The 19,701-nt window shown below is 34.7% G+C and overlaps 1 protein-coding gene across 1 annotated transcript; it reads right to left on the bottom strand.

Annotated features, from left to right (window-relative positions):
- Positions 1-206: 206 nt before the first annotated feature.
- On the bottom strand, positions 207-19,695 carry LOC128554122 (von Willebrand factor D and EGF domain-containing protein-like). The gene is made up of 8 exons (XM_053535367.1): positions 19,636-19,695; positions 11,529-11,681; positions 9,055-9,229; positions 6,575-6,762; positions 5,376-5,642; positions 1,775-1,883; positions 1,272-1,410; positions 207-1,029 (listed from the first exon to the last, which is right to left on the bottom strand). Exons 1-8 carry the CDS (start codon positions 19,684-19,686, stop codon positions 924-926), a joined length of 1,188 nt encoding a protein of 395 aa, XP_053391342.1. The 5' UTR covers positions 19,687-19,695; the 3' UTR covers positions 207-923.
- Positions 19,696-19,701: the final 6 nt, after the last annotated feature.

Genomic DNA, 19,701 nt, shown 5'->3' with positions numbered 1-19,701 from the left:
CATATGTAGTTCTGATTGTTTCGAGTCGTATAAAGAAATAAGTCTTGAGTTTAGCATTACATGAATTTTGAATAGATACTTGGTATAGTCTACCTATCAACTTACAAACAAATATGTATTATTGCAATGTTGATTGTTTTTTTTTTTTTTTGTTTTTTTGGGGGGGTTTAACGTCGCACCGTCACAATTTAGGTCATATGGCGACATTCCAGCTTTAATGGTGGAGGAAGACCCCAGGTGCCCCTCCGTGCATTATTTCATCACGAGCGGGCACCTGGGTAGAACCACCGACCTTCCGTAAGCCAGCTAGATGGCTTCCTCACATGAAGAATTCGACGCCCCGAGTGAGGCTCGAACCCACATCGATGAGGGGCAAGTGATTTGAAGTCAGCGACCTTAACCACTCGGCCACGGAGGCCCTACAATGTTGATTGTATAATATCGATACATGAATAAATCTTGATTTTCCAATATTTTATGTTGATGATATATTAACATTTCTTTATAATAAACATCATTCATTTTTTTTTTGCATCAAGTAACTTTAATCATTTTCTGACAAAAGGAAACATAATTACATCATTTCGTTCTGCCACTCTGTCCGTACAGTTGTGAGGACGTTTTGAAGATTTACAGCGTTATTACTTTCATATTGTGAAAATAGTTTGCACTAATTCATCTTCATATCACAAAGTTAACTGCATTAAGTGTTTGGAATACGTGAAACGCTTCTTGAAAGTTAAAGATAAATAAACGAGTTCGTCTCGAATACTAGTATATACTAGAATGAGAAGTTCATTATGCTACATGGATTATGTTGTAGGGGCATTATAAGGACTTCTTCAAGTAACACTGCTTATATTCAATATCAAACGTGAACATCTTGGTTACTCTCCGCATATCCGATTCGATTTTGGTAAGAGCTAATATGTTTGCCCATAAGTAAGGTTGTCGACGTTAAAGGACATTCTACTAGGTTCTCGCGATACGAATGGCCCTGACGAAAATTCCATAGATGCATTGACTGAACTGAAAAGAAAAATGTTGTTTTCTTTACTGCTTTAGTTATATGCTCGTTGAACAGGGCTCGTAATTAGCCGCTATACAGAGGAGTTTCCTCATAAATGTTATTAAGCTGATATAAAAACAATTACCCTATTAATCAACAAATTATATACATGGCTTTTCAATCTTTTTTACAGTTTATTAGATTTCTTTTAATGTACATCATTAAATCATAATAATAGTATCGATTAAAGTGACGAATTTACCTTTTCTTGCATCCTTTCTTATAACCAACGACCACTATCGTTGTTACAATAATAATTCCAACAATCACTCCAATAACAATACCAGCTATAGTAGGAGCACTTAGGCTCCCTTCATCGTCATTTGGGGATGCCATGCAGCCTGCAAAAATTTAACGATTTAATTTTGTATATTTTTGTTCCAACAATTCTAAATTTTATGTAAAGGTTTCTACAACCAGCAGATAATATATAACCATTATAAAGCATATAAAATTATATGTGTATTTTTTTTTCTTAGACTAAAGATTGTGACAAATGTACAATATTGACAAAACTGTACTGAAACGTTTGTGTAAATATCACCGATATATCTTTGCGTGGTTACGTGCAAATTGCTTATGATATTTAAAAAATAACGGGGAAAAAACTGTTTTAAGTACACTTATGCAAATTTCTAGTACTGTAGCTGTTCAGATATAACAATTTGTCTGTAAAATAAGTATGAATATGAAATCTTCAACTACCTTGAGTCCAGTTGTATTGAGAAATACTGGGATCACACTTGAAGCAAACGTTACTTATATTCACGTCATTTTGTTCGTAGCAGTAGCCATCTATTAGGCAAGTGTCAGCCTACAATACAATATACGTCCAATGCTTAATTAAATTGTAATTATCTTTTTTTTTTATTTTTGATCACAGTTGAGACTGTATATTTATCGTTTATAAAAATCTTCAAAAAATGTATCTGTATCGGTGTAACATTAACCTCAAGAAAAATTATGAAATATATCTTACAGCTTTGGTCTTAGCTTAATGTTATTATAAGTGCAGTTTTGACTATTGCCATATATCTACAGAAATTTATAATTCAAAAACGACCTGAAACCCCAATGTGTTCCTTTATTTGTTTGTCTTGTCCTTGTGTGTTTGTGTGTTGGTGGTGTGCGCGTCCGCGTGCTGGTTTACGTTTTTATGAGAGGCTGCGTTTTTAGAACGTGACCTTACGGATTGTCCTTGTTTTTGTTTAATATGATAATATATCAGGTTCTAAGATATAGCCAAACAACAAAGTTATTATAAGATTACAGCAGTCGCTTTATGGAATCTTAAACTAAGCATAAATGACATAGATGTGTGGGCCGGTGATCTAGTGGTTACACGCTTGCCTGTTAATCTGGAGGTCTGGGGTTTGAAACCCGGTTCAGGCACTGAAAATGTCTGAGATACTCTTGTCTCCCACTTAACTAAGAGGCCTGTAAAGGAATTAAAGACGGCTTCGTGTGTACCGGTGCTGTACACCGGGCATGTCAAAGAATCAGACTGTCTATTCGCAAAGAGCTAGGCTAATTAAGCCAGACAGGCCTGCATCTATCTATTCTGTCTTTGTCCCACTCTATCCCTCTGGTCAGATCGCCCTGTGTGTACTAGTATATGACGAATTTCGCGCCCTATGTGGCTGTGTCTGCTATATGTAAAGCCCATTTGAACGTGTTTACCGTAAAATAGCGCTATATAAATATAATATAATAATAATAATGATAAAAATAAAAATAATGTGTGTTAGATTATGCATTAAGCGATTAAAGTATCGTACAAAAGATAATAGGTAAAGGTAGATTTCCCGGAAGCACAGAGCACCAAAAACACAGCCCCAGAGCCACGCATTTGCATAGTAAGCCCACAACAAAAAGAAGCTGTAATGGAAAATTATTTCAGACGGGTTGCTTCAAACATCCAAAACGTACTTATTAATATAAGCTAAATATTGATAAAGGGGAAGGAAATGGTAAGGGGCGAAGTGGGGTCGGGAGTGGGGGAGGAATCCGAAGGGGTAAGTTGAACAAGGACAAATATACAAGGGAATATCATGTTCTTTAAAAACAGTCGCACTAAAACGTAAACCACAATACCGCAGACACTCATGTACCAAAGACAAACACTCAACGACGATCAACTGAATAACATAGAAAAACCAACAAGCAACACATAAGAAAACAATAGGGCACCGTTATAGACTCACAAGCTTACAAACGCACCCACACAAGTAGGAAAAAACAATCAAGTACCGTCTTGGGATTCGGCTGCCAAAATAAATAGGAGCCACGAAAACATACTAAAAGTAATGGGGATGGGATGCAAAAAGTAGCGTAAATGCAAGGGAAAGGAGAGGGCAAAAGGGGGAAGTAGGGCGGACGAAAAACGCTTACAACAAACAAGAAAACATACGCAACACACAATACAAGACAGACAAAACAACCTGTTGAAAATAGGGGCACCGCCTTGGAACGGTCAGTAACCTAAATAAAGGAATAAATAAAAGCCTCGCTGAGAAAGGCTCTAACATTAGTGAAAAAGTAACAGACAAATAAAGCAAAACAAAAAATTAAAATAAATTTAAAGTACAATTACATCAATGTACTCAACAACTTGTCTGAAGTCAGAGCAACAACTTTTAAGGGCGCGACTAAGAAAACTGTAAGACAAAAATCAACTCCCTCCGTCCGTTGTCAAACCTGTGTTAAATACCACCTCTGAACAGAGACCACCTGGCTCTAAAGACCACATGTTTTGTTTCCCATTTTAACATTAACAGTGTATTTTAACCTGTGAATAAAGACCACCTCCCAATAAAGACCACATTTTGGCTTTCCCAAAAAGTGTTTTAAGAAGTGTATTGTATTTTTCTAATAGTTCAGACGATCTGTAGTAAAATTTACTAAAAGCTTTCCGTAACTTATGATAACGCTAACCCTGCTGTAACAATTTCTTGGTAACATGAAGATTTCTGTCATTAAAATCATCTATCTTTGAACAAGCTCTGGCAAAACGAATAAGCTGTGAAATATAGACACCGTATGATGTTGCTCGAGGGACATCTCCATCAAGATTGTGGAAAGTTTCAAATTTCAAAATTAAAATCTAGATTATTATTCACAATTCTTAAATTTAGATCCAGAAATGACGCTTCTAAATCTGTAGTAGCCTTGTTAAGCTGTATCTCTTTAGGGTAAATATATTTCACCATTTCTGCAAAAAGTGGTTGTCCATATTTAAAATATTATCAAGATACCTTGAGGTTCCATTAAAAGCTTCAATAATTTCGAATTGTTTCTCAGTGGATAAACTAAGCATGAAATCTCGTTCATAACAGTATAAGAATAAATCAGCAATGAGGGGGGCGCAGTTCGTACCCATCGGGATACCAATTACTTGTCTGTATGTTTTGTTGCCAAATCTCATATATATATATTGTCTAGTAGAAATTTTCGAGCTTCACAAACCTGATCACAACTTCATAAGTTGTATCCCTTACATGCACCGTTAGAAAAGAATGCTCTAGTTTCATCGCAAGCCAGATAATTAACGTTTTCTCTAGCAAATGTTTTCTCAATTAAAGCTACTACTTTGTCTTTAATAAGTACTTATCATCAAACATTTGAAGAGTTCTTGGTGGACCAAAACAGATTAACACCAGAGTTCTCATAAACCTTGGAGCAATACTTCTGTACGTGGTCTTTAATTGTAGTAAGACAGGAAGTCAAAAATACAGAAATGTTTTTTGTAGTGCATAAGGTTGAATTCGCAATGAATCGAGCTTTAAATGGAGTTTTGTGTGAAGTTTATTGATCCAATAAAGATTACGGAGCTTCATTTGACTGTCGTCAAGTGCGACATTAAAATTTATACAATGATTTGCATGAATTTTTGCAATAGTGTTCTCATCTAGTTGTGATAAATGGTACGTTTTTGTATGTTTCAGTTCATTTTATAATACTTCTGTGTAATAAATGCGTCATATGATAATAATATTATTAGAAGCTTTGTCTGCAGGAGTGAAAACAAAATTCGTATTTACCTCGGATAAAGCGTTCTTTAAACTTCGAAGTGAAAACTTGGGTTTAGGAGGTAATAAGGAAGGATTTGATTCATAAAATTAGCTCGTGTTTAAATGATTTTAATTTTTTTTTTTTTCATTCAGTGAGAGCGTTCTGATCTGCACTTATTGACGTCTTTCAACATCATTGAAATACATTGACTATGTAATTTAGATCCATAATATTTTATAATAAATAGATAAACTAAATATCCTTCTAATCGCACCATAGAGCAGAATGCTATTACCTTAACTGTAAATTGCACGTTCCCATCATTGTCTGTATCTTTATTCAGGCACAACGAATCAAAAACGTAAACAATCGTGACCGGGCCGAAGTTCATGCCATCGTTACTGACTGATATGTCATACAAGTAATGCAGTACACTTGTTTCTGTGTCACTCGAGCGCTTTCGTCTCCCTTCAGCAAAGCAGCATTCACCATTGTAAAGATTTCGATATCTGCCCTCTGTTGAATCCGATCCAATTGTTAGCGTATCCCCACTCAACATTTTCTGCAGTAAAAATATTTCTATAGAAGTAATGTATTGCTGAAAGAAAATGCATCAATTTACCCATAGTGACTGCTTTTCACAGAACATGCATAATTTGGCGTTTGGTCTAGGGCGTAGGCAAGATGATTTTAATTAGACCGGAAATATTACTGCCTCACGGGAGAATTCATTTTCAGGACCGTCATATTACAGTTTTCAATACTGAAATAGTATTTTTGTTGTGACAATAAAAGTTCGTATTCATTGAATGGTTATGTAAGAACATGATAGAAGCTTTTTGATAACTTCTTTTGAAATCTTTTTGAACTTCTTAGATAAAATAAAACACAACGACCTATAAACCACCAAACAAACTCAAAGAAAAGTAGTGGTCATGTATCTTCTATGAGAGATTTTTGTCTGACAGGTCAACACGACAGGTCAACACTTTCGAATATCTTCCAAACTGACAGTTAAATGTGGATATGAACACGTGTGTAATCAAGTTTGTTTACATTTCTATAAATGCAAACACCTCATTTGATTACTTTTTCCTTTCCGCCATTATCCGACTAGCACAGAACAGCTGCTTGACTATAGTACTATTACGCCTTTTTAACGATATATATAGCCAACTGGAAACTGATCCTACAGGAAGATTCCAGGGGTGTCAGAGCACATTTTTATGTGTGAACAGACACTGGAAGAGACCTAAACGTCAGCAAGCTAGCTACATAGATTAAAATAGAGAATACATTTACTTCTCATGCGTTTTTTTCTTGGTTTCAATATCTATAAGGGGCAAGGTATTCAGATACCTTATTCACCTGGCATTGCATATCCAGAAAACACATATTGACAAGAAACACTGTTTATTGTGAAAAGAGATTATCATTTTAGAACATTAATGTGATTTTAAGTATGGCTAAGTAGTTCAAAAATATTGTTCAAACCTTTTGTCTAACCATCTTGCATTGAAAGGACTCTGCCAGTGCTTCTGTCTGTACGGAAAAACATCTACATTCACTCCCAAAACGCTGATCACAGAATCCGCCTCCTTCAATATCTTCTATGATTGGCCCATTAGATTTATTACTTTCACAGTCAGGACCAAAATATAAACTGTCACACGTACATGTACCTGAGATCAAAAATGCATTTGTTGGAACAAAAATAAATCAATCTTTACAAAGAAGGTATAAAATCTCATTCCGGCATAAAACTGATGTTTTTGTCACTTTTCTTGGGTGTTTTAACAGGAGAGAGAACAGAGAAATAGTGCTTACGTTCCGTTAAACCTTTTTATATATGCACGTTCCATGGCAAAGCGTAAAAGCAGTACGTCACAAAACGGATTTACAAAAGGAAATGATGTCATCGTGTGAAAACAACGCAGACGTTTTCGCGTGTTTCATAAAAAATAAGTGACGCTGAGGGAAATTTTATTCATTTACTAGTTTTAAAAGGCACTCGCTACAGTTTTTTCCGGACGGCTCGATATTTACCCCCAACCCCGTGCCAATTTGGTTGTGTTTCTAATCGATGTAGCTTATTGCAGAGTTGGAGCGGTCTTCTGCGCATGGCCGTAGGTGATTATCTAATGTCGCGTACGGCAAAACTCCGTAAATTACTGTATGTTCGCATGCATTTAATATATAATATGTATAATATACTGACTAAAGGTTAGGGTAAGTATCACCATGGTTACAAAATATATACATTTAAAGTACTTTAAGTTCAAATTTCTTCAATCTGACATATACCGGAGTCTGTAATTTATACCAACGCTCCAACTCTGCATTGAGTCACAGCTGTTTCTAATTCCGTACCGTTCCCATACCGTACATCCGCATTCCTTAGCTATAGGTTTTGTTCGGAGAAGGGCGGAAACTTTCATCGTTCTATGACATCAAAATGCTTCTGAAACGCCTTAAAATCCGCTTATTAAAAATCTGCTGTTTGATAATTTTATATATCTCCAAGTCATTTGCTCAAACACTGAAAGAGTATTTCGTACCAACCTGCATTCACAATTTGTATAAATGCCCGCCACGTCCCACCTCGTTGTAATTTGATTTAAGCGAAATCTAATATGGTGACCTATCAATTTTCTTTTTGTTTTAGATTAGGTAGGCATAACCAAAGGTATGTGCAGAGTTTGATTAATTCTATTATGTGAAACTCGATAAAATAGCAGAAGTACCAACTTAAAATTGACAAAAATATGCAAAAATAGCCCTTGGGTCTGCTGAACAAGAATTCCTTTCTTTACAAAATCATATTCTTTTGATTTCCCTGAGCATGTTTCAAATAGATATATTGTTTTCCGCTATAGAAATGCTTAGATATCAAATTTATGTTAATTATTGTACTTTACTGAAATATATTTAAGAATATAGAAAATGTGAAAAATGTTAAAAATAGCACCGTATCTAGAGGCAATTAAATTGAAACAAAGCTGGTGACCTAGTATCTTTATTTCGTTTTCAATACATTATAACATGGTCTTTTAATACAAAACATGTCATCAAAATCTATTATTGAGAAAAAAAATAGGAAACTGTAGCGAGTGTTCTTAAACGTTTTATGCTAGAGGAGCGTTAACGCATGTTTATTTTGTGTTGCAACACTTTCAGAATACTCCGGATTTCTGCTGATGTTATAACACAAAAAATGCGTTATCCATACATTAATAGGCGAAGCGCCGGTAGTAAAAAGCCCCAAGACGGTAACGTCCGTATATTAAGTTACAGAAATTTGTTAACCGTGCCAATATATTTTTTTTTTTTATTTCTTTCACTCAAAAGTCATACAGGGAAGGTTTCTAGTTACTTAAGAAAATATGATTATTTTCGTTTAAAACTTAAAAACATTGGACAATAAACGGAAAATTATCATCAGTAATAATCATTAAACCAGTACGAGGACGCGGCGAATAGGAAATGACGTCACTGTTACACAGGCTTTCCGTAAATTTTGCAAAGTATGATATTCGCTGTAACAGGTATGATGACACTAACAATAAACTTACTGTTTTCAAGTGAATAGATTCTTTTCTCATTTGAGTATTAAATAGTTTCTTTATAATATGCCGGTATATTTTTTCAGCGAAACAAGATTTCATTGAGCTCGCTTTGAGGCTCTGCCTTATTTCATATTAACGATAAATCCTCATTCTAGGCAGTGCCTTAGTTCATATTATTGTTTTCACTTAGGTTCACCTTGTTATTGCCTTTTTATATGAAATTATTAACAAATATTATTTTTGCAAAGCACTTACAACTTATCGCAATCGATTAAACGCGTTTACGAACTCATCTTAACAACTGTAGAATACTATCATCAGTGGGGAGATTGCTTCTCTATTTAACGAACAATAACTTTAAAAAACGTTTGAATAAATTTATTACTTCGGAAGGAAATAATATCCTACCATTTTCCTGGCAAACACCATTGCCGTTGCAATTGAATGGACACAACTGCATTTTGAACTCCTTCAATTCCTCAATGTGAGAAAGTGTGTAATTCGCATCTCTTTTGTAACCGATTTCAATAGCGGAATCTGCTGCTTGTTTGTGTGTAGCAATCCATCCAAGATCTTGCCCAGTCTGTTATAACAATCCAGTTAAATATACTAGTACCTTACATCCAAAGAAAACGCATACATAGAACACAAAATATATGATATAATTAAATCATTTTTGATAACTAAATAAGTACTGTTTTAAGTGTATCTGTTGTGTAAGGTGCAACACAGCGCTCTCTAGCGAAACGTCAAATATTACGCTTGCCGACATTACGTCTTTGTGTTCTGGGCCCAGTTGTTCGAAACTTTAAGTAGCTGTTAAACGAACCACCTGTTAAAGTTTGAATCGAAATACTAGTCTAAGTGGGAAACACCAGTACGATGTTTTGACTTTACTGCAGAGACATTTTTGTGTTTATGATAATTAATTCGTATATTTGCTTTTCCAAGTTTAATATTAAACAGTTGAAATACAACCCTAAATGTTGATCGACGGTTAGCCTAATCGCCTGTTAAAGTTTCGAACAACGGAGCCCTGGGCGTTGGCGGTAAGTACAAATAACCCGATGAAAAAAGTCTCTAGACTAATTCACCCGGTCTAAAACTAGCCCCATCCCTCATATTAGTGCCCGTCGATCGTTTTGGTGTCCGGTACGTTCACTCTAATACCGTTCAATAGGGCAATTGTACGTTACTTTGAAAAGGGGTTAAGTACTAGTAAAGACTAAAGTTTTGACGAAAATATGTATAAAACACCAACAACCAAAATACTATTCTGGGCTAATTTCAACTTTCAAGTCCGGCAAAACGTAGGCGTTAATAGTGTATTGGTAATAAATGAATAGATAATTGCGATTGCGCCTTCGAAAGTCATTGTACTGGGTTTCATAAATTTCCAGACCACATCGCAAATTGTATTAAAGTGAACCCGGTAGTTAAGTGAGTGTATTTCCATATTATATTCAAAAACATGTCTGAAACATTTTCAGAGAATTAAAATAATCTGTAGAGAAAAAAAACAAAAAAAAAACAAACAAACAAACAAGCAGTACAATGTTTAAAGTTTTTTTTGTGTACAGCATACATTCAGGTATACGAGGGTGACTCTAAAAACTGGAAAGAAATCGGAAATGGCTTACAAAATTTAAGTACGCTTTAAATATTGTTTTTAACGTTTCTTGTGATTAACTTAATTTTCCGTATAATACAAACAGTGAACTTATGATGTTCAAAAACTGCACATAAAAAGGGTTTGGGTGGGGATAAGGAGAGGCAATGTGTGGGGATAAGGGGAGGCAATATAGCGAAAACGAAGTCGAAGATCCCAGTATTTCATCACACATTCTACAGCTATATAGATTTATAAGGTAATTTTAGTTTTCTAGAAATATCTATGAACCAACTTTTACACATCATTTAGTCATTTCGCTCGAAAACAATAATGCGGCATGATTTTTGCATAGAGTAAGCATTCCTTCGGCAAATAGTTGCAGTACATATTAACTGCCATCAAAACGGCAACGTCACAAATATTTACGGCTAGACTAAATCGTGAGTGTTCGATGACATTTGCTTAAAACGTTTGTAGTTGACCTTTTCAAAAATAGGATCAACTTTTGTTAGCATTTTTACATGTTATCAAAGATGTAAAGCATGTATTCAAAAATTGGGTGTTATTTGTTGCTACCTCGTGAATCACCATTTCTTGCAATTGTCTTCTTTTTAAGAAAAGGCACAGATTTATTAAACTTATTACCGAGTGTGTTAAAACTAGAGACATCTCAAAAATACCTTGTTCGAGCGTGATAAAGCGTCAAAATCAGTCAATATTCAGTTATTTCGTTCCCATGGAGGCATAAAAGTGTAAAGGTCAGACAATGGAAACACAGACATCCACGAGTTAACGTTTATCAAAATTCATGTTTCTTTGTCAAGACTTTGACGGATATTCGACATTCCTATATGATGATCGAATTTCTGAATAAAGCTGAATGAAATCAGTTTTTCACAGGGCGGTAGTCACGCTTCAGTAAGTACATTAAATACGATTGATACAAGTATTTTTCGTGCAAAAACTTTTATATATTCTTAAAAATATCGTCCTAGAACAATTCATTCTATGGTGGAATGAATGAATCTCTTTAACGTTTCGAGTGTATGCGCAACGTTACTTAAAATATTTCAAAGGGGTTAAACAATTATAAGACTAGCGTATGCGCAGACATATAAATAGGCAACCGGACCAACGTTTGAATTTTAATATTTTAATCAGTCCTGAAATAGCAAACAACCATAAAAGTTTAATGTATGACAACATTCTGTCCTGAAAAAAAAATGTAATGTGTGTATTATTCGTTGACAGAGTAAAGTAAGTTTCTTACGTGGACATCCCATGTGCATTCGTCTATTGCCTGTGTCATATTAAATCCACCAAGCAGGTGTTGATTCTTTTCAATTGTTTCTGTTGTAACATTGTTACTACAATAGGTTCTTGCCATTTCTTCTGTTATAAGTTCTGACTCATCTGTTTGTCGCTACAATGTAGTTTGTTTGTGAATTAACTATTGGTTTGACAATATCTTTACACTTTTTAAAGATATATCATCATCGTTTTTTTTGTCTTTATATATACAATGTAATAGTAAACAGGTGTTATATAATGATAAGGTGAATATCCAAGTTTACGTACATGACAAGGATGATAGGCTGAGGTAAATATCACATTGGCCAGGACTTTTATATTTACAGTGTCAGAATAATTCTTTGTTGCTTGTTGCAAAACGGCGTTAAACCATAAGATGTAAATATACTGTATGCTAGCTTACACGACAGCTGAAAAAAGTTTATCAACATTTACAATTCGCTATATTGTACGGCTTGTTATCGCATGACTGCGGCATTTTTCTTTGAAGTTTTATGTTTACTAAATTCTGGTATAGCCACGGTTAGCTGTGCTCTAAATTCCGTTGCACACATGCATCGCTCACAGTTTTCTCTGCCTGGGATGTAGAACAATACACACAAATTAGCAAGTGTTGCTGTGATAAGGTCTTGAAAATGATAAGCTGTTTGAAATGATTTGTCACTGTATGTCTGTAGTTTATTTCTCTGCATCTTGATTTAAAACTTGGATGTTTTAAATAACATAAAAATATAACTGCAAAAATGATTATGATATTCTATTCAGTTTAGAAATTCAAAATTAGTTTTCTGGCAAAGCTTTACAATATGCTCTAGGCCATTGAGACATGAAAATTAGCCACGTGGGAATCGTTTCCATTCTCTATTTCTCCAGGGTTCATTGACCTCGTTAGCGCCTCCCGGCAAATTCAAATTTTTGGCAGTTAGTTTAAAGTATTTTTGAAACTCTACTTCACAATTTGTTGTTTTAAAAAATAATTACACGAATTGATACAGAATGTTTCAATGTGTATTTGTTTTTGTTTTTTAACTTTTTATTCAGTAGTTTAATAAAAAATTTGAAAAAGGGCTCTCTAATGTGAGCATGCGTAATTTATATAAAAATCTGCCCCAGCACCATCTTTTGGCTTTTGTATGGCAGTGAAATGTTCTAAGGGAGGCTCAAGAGAGAAAATATTTTTAAGTATTTTAGATTTAAGATATTTAAAAAATGTATTCAGTATACTGTTATAATCATGCGATAAATCAGTTAGACAATACGTTACCGGCGAGTATCATCATGCTTGGGAGAATCTCAGGATACGTAATTTAATAGCAAAATCGCCTCTACGAGGCTCGTTTGCTACCCAAAATACGTTCCCTGAGATTCTCCACCAGCCGGTAACACACTTGTATGTATTATCTAACTTATACTTAAACCTCGCTGATAAAATGATCACTGCGGTATAGAGAGAGTGTGACAGATTTTACAAAATTTTATGAGAGTTTATCAGTTTAGATTGTACTTTAGCGAGAGAAAGTCGCATGTTGTGCATGCAGTATAAAGTGTGTTAGAGTCAATTGGTGGCTCGATTTTTGAAGGAAAGATTTGTTTCTTGATTTATTTGTTGGATATTATTGGCATACATTTCATTGTACATAACTGTTGATTTTGCTCGGCGAATATTTTGGTTGTTTAGCTTTTAATTGTGGTTTTGTTTTGAAGTTGATACTTTGGTTGTTTGCAGTTGGAATTGTTTGTTCTTTTGTGAATTTGATGCTTTTAATTTGGCTGATTGTTTGAATTTGAATGTTGATGGGTCCGTTTGAGATCTAGAGGTGTATAAATTGATCTTCTGCAGATAAGTTGTGAATTGTTTCGGATATATGTTTTGTTCTAAGTTTTGCAGATTAATTGTTTGGTTTTGAATGTTTTTCGGTTAAAGCTTGTGCTGGCCGAGCATAAGTATTGAAATACTTACGATATTTTGTTCATCATAATATATACCGGCGTATGATAAAGTTTGACCCAAAGCGGTGCAAATTTAGTTATGTTTCTGGACAGAATGTTTGTGGTGTGTGTTTGATTTAGGTGTAAATAGTACGTCCCCATGCTTAAGTATATAATGTATATACAGTGTAAAAATAAACAGAAAAACTACCAAAAAATACACACATGTAAATAAATAAGGAAACAATTAAATGCTGGTTTCCAATGTAAAGATTAGCCATAGTCAAGTGGTGCAAACTACCTCTCTAACCGTTGGTAACGCCTCTCACCGACCACCAAAAATCCTTAAACACAGATATTATCATACATGAAGTATTTTGTTTCATTTCTTGACTACACTGAAAATGCATTGTGGTTAGTGACTAGCAAAAATACATGCTAGCTTGTTTCTAAGAAACTTGTTACCAGTCAACCATTTATACATAATTCTCGTCTAGAAATTTTTAAACTTGTGTTTAATATATATCTATTTATTAGATCATGTGAATTTGTTTTGGTGAATTGTTTCTCAGCCAAGTTTGATTCCAAAATTTGATCATTTGAAGAATATCCATATCTACGGTCCCTACGTGACTACTGTCCGGCCAATGATGTAACTGGAATATACGAGTCTTTAAATAAGTCACTATAAGTTAATATATTTTCTAACTTTAAAATAATATTAATAATTTTTATAGAAGTTAAGAATATATCGGCTCTATTTTCCAGCATTTTGATATTTTATTGCCGTTTTATTACCTCCCCTTATTACTGCTTCAAGGTTCCTTTTTCCGCCGTTTGACTGCATTTTGTCTTTAATCGTATTTTAATGAAAGTTTTTAATTTTTTGATTGTTTCTGTAATTATATATGTGCGGATAGCTTTTAAATTAATGTTATTTTACTATTTATGTAATTATAAGTAGATCTGTCGTTAATTCTCGCTTATGCTTCACATGTATACTTCAAAATTTGTCATGTAGATATGTTGGGTTTTATTTTTTCTCTGCTTCATATTGAAGAAATATGTTTTCGATAAATACCCGCCGTATCATTATGATCCGTATCTATATGTACATTAATACAAATATATTCTATATTTGCGCTTTTTGTCACGTTCACGTTCGCGTCCAAACGGACGTGACGTCGTTTGTTTTGTATGTTGTTATTTCTGACGAAGACATAAAGGTCGAAACTAGTCAAGAATGTGTTGTCTTGGTATTTTTAAATCCTTTTGATCTATTAACTAAATATAACCAAGATTTTGCATCCAATATGACGGATCCACGCAACAACCTACAAAAAGTCGCATTAAAACAGATGAAATGTCGTCTTCATGAACAATTTCTGCAAAAGTGCATAAACAATGAAATAATTCCAAAGGGTCTCCGACTGAAAATGAAGATCAACACAAGCTCAGGTTCTAAAGATCTCCAAACTTCTGTTGATAGCCTTCTTAGGAAGGTTTCGCTAGATATCATGAAGAGAATCGTGGAGGACCAACAGCGTCACGCCTTGGACCTATCAAATACAATCGAAGAACAAAGGAAAATTGCGAGAAATCAACTTTCAGACGATCAATTGTTCGATGTTGAAACTGAAATATCAGACAAAACAGAAAGAGAGAAAGAAACTGTTAAAGAGAGACATGAAAAGAAGCTGTCAATCCTATTAAAGGAAAGTGAGGTGCATTCACAACCACTTCAAAGTAATGAATCTGAATCATCAGAATCAAACAAATCAGGCAGGGCACGTCGTAGAAAGAGTAATAAAAAGAAACCAAAACCAGCACCACGTAACTCAAGAAAAAATGATCTGAAGCCGCCCTCAGATAGAAATACTGAAGAATCGTCTTCAGCTGAGAAGAAATGTTCACCAAAAACTACGGAAGCGGCAACTCCAGAATCTACGACAGATAGAAATTCAAAAAACGTAAGAGCCCCGGGCACAAAAGCAACTTATGCAGAGGCCACACGGAACGGGGCGACAATAGCACAGAATCAGCTGAATCAAACGCTACAAGACCTAACGAAACTGCTCAAAATAGTTGTCGAAAGGCAAACCGACGTTTCGTCAGGGCCAAAAATAAGAACGCATGGAGGAGAATCAAGAAGAGGAAAACGGCCATTCAAAGAGGCAAGGCGACGGTAATTAATCTATCAAAAAGAAAATTATCCGATGCTGACTATATCCTGTTAGGTAAGGGACTTTCTTTTGTACCAAAGCTTAAAAGCCACGACAAAGTTAAATTAGCAGAGGAAACATTTAGATTCTGTCGACGTTTGAGACTGAAAGAATATTTTTTCAATGATAATAACAATAACGACCAAAATGATAAAGAAAAAACTTTCTTCAACAAAAAGCAGTCAACGTTCATTCCGAAGCAAGGTCGTGATGAATATCTTGATTTCTATATTGAGGCAATTCACCAGAAAATACTCCAGTCATCAAAACAGTCGAGATATTCAAATATCACAAAAGAAGAACTCTCTAGTTTACATTCTCTAGCGAATGACAGAGATATTGTAATAAAAAAGGCAGACAAATCGGCCAATATTGTGATAATGAACACTGATGAGTATCAACAGGAAGTACATAGACATCTCAACAATGACAAGTATTACGAAAAACTTGATAGCAATATTGCAGAAACAGTGAAACGTAATGTATGTGAATGTATGGATAAAATTTCCGAATGTGAAGAATTTTTGAAAGAGGAATTTGACACTTTTCCAGAAAAGATACGTATACCCCATTTTTACATTTTACCCAAACTACATAAATGTAAAGATAATTCTTTGCCATTAGGATATCCAGGTAGGCCCATAGTATCTGCATGCAATTCCCTACTGATAACATATCTAAATATCTAGACTATGTATTGCAACCACATATGCAATCATTACCTTCGTATGTCAAAGATACTACGGATTTCCTTTCAAAACTTAAGAATTGCAGTTTATCATCCAACAGTTATTTGGTGACTTTGGATGTAACCTCTCTATATACGAACATTCCACATGATGAGGGTATTGAAGCCTGCAGATTTTTCTTAAACAGGGACAAGAGTCTGTCTGATACTAGTTTGTCCGTAGAAAGTATATGTAAACTTATTGAACTTACACTTAAGAATAACCATTTTCAGTTCAATGGTGATAATTACATTCAAACAATGGGGACGGCCATGGGCAGTCCGTTCGCCCCTACCTATGCATCATTGTTCATGGGTAAGTTAGAGCAAGACTTTTTACAAAGCCAGCAGGTGAAACCTACTTTGTGGCTTCGGTTTCTGGATGATGTTTTCATGATCTGGGATCATTCACTCGACGAATTGAATAGCTTTGTTAAAACCCTTAATGAATTACATAGCTCTATTAAATTCACGTATGAAATTTCAACGAAACATGTGTCATTCCTGGATGTTGATCTTACGAAAGATACCAGTAATAACATATGCACCAATGTACATGTTAAAAATACTAACATCCATCAGTACCTTCTCTACTCCTCTAATCATCCAAAGACTTGTAAAGACGGTATTCCCTACAGTCAGGCTAAGCGATATCGTTGTATTATATCTGACGATAATCAATTTGCTAAATCTCTGGACACTCTACGTGAATTTTTCAAATCCAGAAATTACCCAGACAGTGTAATAGATGCTGCATTTAACAAGATGCATAATGTTACACAAGACGAAGCTCTGAAATACAATAACAATTCTGATCAGGTTGATATTGTACCTTTTGTTACTGAATATAATCCCTCCCTCCCTAACATTGGTAGTATCATACATAAATACTGGGATTTATTTAAACTATCGCCAAATGTCTCAGTCCAACAGTTGCATTCCTCTAGACCCGTGTTAGCATACAAACGTGGTAAAAATCTTAAAGACTTCCTTGTAAAGTCTAGATATTCTGCAATGCCCCCTACCCCATCAGCGCCCGTTCCAGCAAATGCTACCGACCTAGATGTACACATTGTAGCAAGATAGTAGAAACTGATGAATTCGTTAGTTCTTCTAATTCTTCTATGTATAAACTTAGATTTAATACAGACTGCACATCATCAAATGTCATTTATGTCATAACTTGTAAAAAGTGCAACATGCAATATGTGGGTCAAACACGACAACAGGTTTCTAAACGTATGAACAGTCATAAATTTGACATTAACAATTTCAGCGATCCAGCATATGCTAGCGGTGTGGCTGCCCATTTCAACAGTACTCATCACAATTTAGATGATTTCAGTTTTTTACCAATTGACATTGTTGATAATGATTTAGATAGGTTATTACGTGAAACGTCCTGGACACTGGCGCCAGATCAGAAAGAAAATGCCTCTGTACATGTTATACCCTACCCCTAGGTATTCTATAAGAACCATGGTCATGAACGGGAAAGTGCACTAACCCGTTTCAATCGTACATTTCTCAACTTAAACGCGCAGTTCGGTGAATGGGTACCTAGTATATTGAACAAGCGATAATTTATCTTCCATCGTGCACCAGTCACATTGTCTCAATATTCCATATTGCTGAGATTATCAACATATTTTATGCTTTCGTCAACGTTACAGAAAAAACTTGCTTGAACTTCCCTAATGAACATCCGGTCTAGAGGTCACGGCAGTGCGCACATGTTTGGCGAAACGTAAACAAACAAAAACAGATTTTAAAAAAATCAAAATTTTGCACTAAAACTCGAAATGATGAATGAAATTCATCTTGTATATGATCTTTAATTTGAAATCGTACATTGGTCTGCGTCTGTTCTGTATATTTTATTCATTTTGCACATTTTGCTGCATTTTCACATTTTAGCGAACACGTGTAGTAAAATGACGATTGACATACATTTTTACAACAGCCAATCAGAATGGTTTTGTAATCTAGAACGGAACTTCACCAGGGAAGTTCAAGCAAGTTTTTTGTGTAATGTTGAAATTACTATAAACTACGCGTTGTTTTTCTAAGATAAGATGTATTGAAAAATGTGACCGGTGCACAATGGAAGATAAATTACCACTTGTTTGATATCCATAGTACACATTTACCCCACTGCGTGTTTTAGGTATGAAATGCGCGATTGAAACGGGTTAGTATATTTTCCCGTTCACGACCATGGTTCTTATAGAATACCTAGGGGTAGGGTATAATATGTACAGAGGCATTTTCTTTCTGATCTGGCGCCAGTGGTCCTGGATTCACCGGTCAAATACCGTGCACCCATCTGGCATGAACACCAGCGTATTGTTTACTGTGTGATTACAGTTACCAAGTAACATTTAATAGGGTCTTATATACTAACTTTTTCATAATATCCCTACAGGTTAAATATTTTCACCGTATAGTATTGCTTTTAATATATTTTCTAACTTTAAAATAATATTAATAATTTTTATAGAAGTTAAGAATATATCGGCTCTATTTTCCAGCATTTTGATATTTTATTGCCGTTTTATTACCTCCCCTTATTACTGCTTCAAGGTTCCTTTTTCCGCCGTTTGACTGCATTTTGTCTTTAATCGTATTTTAATGAAAGTTTTTAATTTTTTGATTGTTTCTGTAATTATATATGTGCGGATAGCTTTTAAATTAATGTTATTTTACTATTTATATAATTATAAGTAGATCTGTCGTTAATTCTCGCTTATGCTTCACATGTATACTTCAAAATTTGTCATGTAGATATGTTGGGTTTTATTTTTTCTCTGCTTCATATTGAAGAAATATGTTTTCGATAAATACCCGCCGTATCATTATGATCCGTATCTATATGTACATTAATACAAATATATTCTATATTTGCGCTTTTTGTCACGTTCACGTTCGCGTCCAAACGGACGTGACGTCGTTTGTTTTGTATGTTGTTATTTCTGACGAAGACATAAAGGTCGAAACTAGTCAAGAATGTGTTGTCTTGGTATTTTTAAATCCTTTTGATCTATATAGTTTTGAGAAATTCTGTCCGATCTAAAATATCTCACTTAAATGTCTTTATCTGAAGAACTATCGAAATAGACCTGCAATTTCTTACTAATATGTTTTTAATAATATACTAAGTCTTAAACATTTTTTTAAATACTACTTACCTTTCCGACAAATTTATGGGGTCGTTCGGCCAGTGCTGCCCTTCGTTTCATTTCAGCTTCAGGATC

Source organism: Mercenaria mercenaria, unplaced genomic scaffold (genome assembly GCF_021730395.1).
Source record: "Mercenaria mercenaria strain notata unplaced genomic scaffold, MADL_Memer_1 contig_4736, whole genome shotgun sequence".
Taxonomy (NCBI): Eukaryota; Metazoa; Mollusca; class Bivalvia; order Venerida; family Veneridae; genus Mercenaria; species Mercenaria mercenaria.
This window is presented reverse-complemented; position numbering and strand designations above follow the sequence as displayed.